At 49.2% G+C, this 3,723-nt stretch overlaps 1 protein-coding gene across 1 annotated transcript; it reads left to right on the forward strand.

Moving 5' to 3' along the window:
- Positions 1-1,103: 1,103 nt before the first annotated feature.
- On the forward strand, positions 1,104-2,649 carry MRPL27 (mitochondrial ribosomal protein L27; the record flags this gene model as incomplete). The annotated part of the gene is made up of 3 exons (XM_010143394.1): positions 1,104-1,256; positions 1,938-2,005; positions 2,443-2,649. Coding segments are annotated over 3 exons (428 nt in total), but the record flags the coding sequence as incomplete, so codon positions are not given.
- Between the last annotated feature and the right edge of the window lie 1,074 nt (positions 2,650-3,723).

Consider the following 3,723-nt stretch of genomic DNA (forward strand, 5'->3'; position numbering starts at 1 on the left):
TTTACCTCAGGCCGCGGCTGGGCTGTGGGGGAAATGGGCGGGTTTGAGCCCCCTTAGCGCTGCCGCATCAGGCGGGGAAGGTTCCTCCTCCTCGGGTGGGGTGTAGAGGCAGCGCTGAGGTGGGGCTGAGGGCCTTGATCCTCCTGCAGCGCAAGTCAGGAGGCCTTAAAAATCTACTTTTAAATGTAAAAGTGTTACAGGCAGAGGTATCCTATGGTTTCTGGGGTGGGACATCAGAGTTGTGACGTTTTCTTTTCCCACTGATTTCCGACATGACTTAAATCCAGGTACAAACTCTCTGTCTCAGGCTTCTCTTTGCGCTTTGCCCTCCGCGTCAGATGCTCTGAGGTTCGTTTTTTGTTAGCAAACTTCTTCCGTGCAACACAAAGTGCAACCCTGGAGTCGGTCTGGTTTATAAAAGGCAATTGGTCTATAATCTCCTAGAGTTGCTCTATATGTAACTAACTCTTGTTCATCTTTGCTGACTTCCCTGTAGTTTGTTAAGCCTCAGAGCGTTTCTTTTATTTATTAAGCTCCTGAAATTAATGGCTCCTTGTAGAGGAATTGCCCTTTTCCTAATCATATTCCTCGCTTGCTGAGTGTCTCTGGTAATACAATTAAATTCATCCAGTGGTTTTACTGAGGTCAAGGAAACAAGACTGCGATAACCCCTTTTCCGTGCTAACCTGCTGCTGAAGAGGCCCCAAAGAGGGATTCAGAAAAACCGGGTTTGCCTGCTGACTTCTGTCGAAGGGGAAACTGAGGCAGAGGTCACGACTCGCCTTGTCTCAAAGCAGCTTAAGGCCCATCCACAGCAACCAGTATCGCCTGGACCTCGCTTAGCAAGGCCTCGCTGACACAGGGATTTGTGCCAGTCCTTTAGCATTGTCACAGAGGGTTTTATTCCTCCCTGGGCAGCAGCAGCACTTGAGATGTGGCCTCTCTGCAGGGAACTTAAGCCATGATGGTCTAATTATGGTTTATTTTGCAAGGACTGTATTTTTTCCCTCAGAGCTTTCTTTTGTCTTTAATTTTAGGCTTGTCTTAACTGACAGCCTTTAGGTCTGAAAGAGGAAAGCGTGTGCAGTAGGTTTTTTTTTCAGCTGACATTGTTGTTCTTGCTCCCAACCTAGTTCTAACCACTCCCCAAACAAGCCTGGTTGCCATCAGATGTGCTTCTAAGAAAACTGGGGGCAGCTCCAAAAATTTAGGTGGCCGCAGCCCTGGGAAGCGCTATGGATTCAAAAAGGTGGAAGGTGGGTCAGAACATCTGCTGGTCTTACTGGTGTTTCACCAGGTTCTTCGCAGCTTCTCTCTGGCTTTGGGTGCGGGAGGACGTGGCCAGGGCGTGCTTCCAGGAGAAGGGGAAGGGCAGGCACAGTGGAACCTGGGGATGGAGGGCAGGGTGAGGCAGCCTCCCTCCCCGAGGGGCCTGCGAGCCGCCCGCTGAAGCTGCCCACAGAAAACGTGCTGTGATTGTGCCTTTGCCCCTTGGGGAGGAGGGTGCACCATGGGGCACCTCGCTGGGCATTTTCAGTGTTGACAAAGGGGAGAATTATGAGGCTTAGCAGAAGCCAAAGTACAGATTCTTGCAGCCAAGTGCTTAATAATTATTAGCTTTGCTGATGAAAACATAATGATGTAAAAGGTAATAAACCTTTTATAAAGGTTTATATAGGTTTATATAATAAAGGTTGCCTTCAGCAACCAGAAAATTACCCCAGAAGTGATCTTTTCAAACACTGCGGCTGCTTTTTGCTGTTGTGTATCCCTTTATTTCCTGCTAACAGTATTTTTGTTTCGATGCTTTTAGCCTTTAAAGGAATTTTTCCTTAGAAAATTCCCCCCGGAAAGCTGGGTTTCGTAAGTCTGGAGCCACTTGTATTTCTCCAGGGTTCTCTGTTTCTCTGCAGTCTGACTCTGTTGCTCTGTTGCAGGTGCCTTCGTGCATGCCGGCAACATCTTGGCCACGCAGCGGTTGATACGCTGGCACCCAGGGGCTCACGTAAGTTGTTTTCTGTCCCTTCCTTGTTTCTCAGCGACCCACAACAGAGCTCTGAACTCAGTGCCTCAGCCCGTTCGAGCTGGTTCTTAATGCTGTTCCTTGTATTCTAAATAATCCTGAAATTGGGTTCCATTACCTGGTATTTTGTAGTCACGGAACTGCTCAGGGTTACACCTGTGCCCGTGTGACTGGGCATAGATATCCCAGAACACTTCTGGGAGCGTATGCTTCAGGGTGGAACTGGTGTCTCCTCCCTTGTAACAAGCACCATCACATCCTGATTGCTGGAGGGAAGGAGGGTGGGTTTCTTTTATTTTAAAATACAAAGCAACAGATGCTGTTGAAGCCAGGCTCTCAAATGAGGCAGAGCAATGACCAGATCTGCTTCAGCAGGGGACTTCCAGCCATCCGTACTAACCCTCCTCCTCCTCTTGCAGGTGGGGATGGGCCGTAACAAGACACTCTACGCCCTGGAGGACGGGATCGTGAGATACACCAAGGAGGTCTACGTGCCTCTGCCCCGCAGCAGTGAGAGCAAGGAGGTGATCTGCCGGCTACCCAAAGGAGCGGTTCTCTATAAAACCTTTATCAGTGTGATCCCTACCACGGAGGTAGGAAGCTTTAAACTGGTCACCATGCTCTGAGCCTCCTGCGTCACGGGGGGACAGACCACTCCAGCTAGGCTGGCATCTGAGGACAGGAATATTCTAGCTCTGAAGACACCACTTTAAGACTGTTTTCTTGCTCCTAAAGCACATGTGGTCAGTGTCAGGGCACTGGCATCACCTGCTGGTGTTTGTAAGTGTGTAATAAATGCTGTGGGGCTGCTGAAGGCCCTGGCTGATCATAGAATGTGTTATTTGAGTTCAGGCAGTGCCTGGAGCTGCCTTTCCTCGGGAGGACCTGTTCTATTGTGCCCCCAGATGAATTCTCTCTACAGTTACTCATGGTAGTACTTGTCCCACTAATAATTCCCTTGGTCTATTTTTAGTCATTTTTAGGCTTTACTGTTATATCTTAATTCAGAACTGCAGAGCAGATCCTTCTCCGCTTGCACCTAGCTCTGCATCCCAGGAAGGTTCATCTGTCCCTGTGTCCAGCCTACCTCAGGGGTTAACTCAGGTATCTGAGGTTGTTCCATTTACTAGCCTGTGAGGTGAGTTCTCGCTCATCAGGCGAACTCCTGGCTAATTTCAGAGTGCCTGGGAAGACGCACAAGGCTGGCTGGTATCAGAACGCTATAATCCAGAAGACTTATCCTTTGTCTTCCCCGAGTCATTCCATGACATTTTTGAGTTTATATTGCTCGAAAGAATAGATCCCAAATGCCCTGTGGCCAAACTGATGCCGTTTTATCTACGGTTTTGTAAACAATTTCAAACATCGGCTGTACGGTAGAAACCAGGTTATCACGATGGGCAGTGTAAGGGTGCTGACGTGGTTAGTCTGCTCTGCAGGTGACTAGGGGTCAGCTGCACATGTCTTCCTTGGCTTTAACATTCTTCATGCAGACCACCAGCGGTTTTGTCCATGCTTCTGTCCTCCCCCAGCTTGTGTGTCCAGTCACAGGGTTCATCGCGGTGGTCGCTATTTGTGTACAGCAGGTGACACAACCTCTGGAGCCTCCGAATGTCTGAGACTGTACAACATTGCTCTTGGTCACAGAGAGCACACGACGATGCTCTGATGCGGATTTGTTCTGCCGCTTGCAGGTGAAG

Source organism: Buceros rhinoceros, unplaced genomic scaffold (assembly GCF_000710305.1).
Source record: "Buceros rhinoceros silvestris isolate BGI_N320 unplaced genomic scaffold, ASM71030v1 scaffold26489, whole genome shotgun sequence".
Classification (NCBI taxonomy): domain Eukaryota; kingdom Metazoa; phylum Chordata; class Aves; order Bucerotiformes; family Bucerotidae; genus Buceros; species Buceros rhinoceros.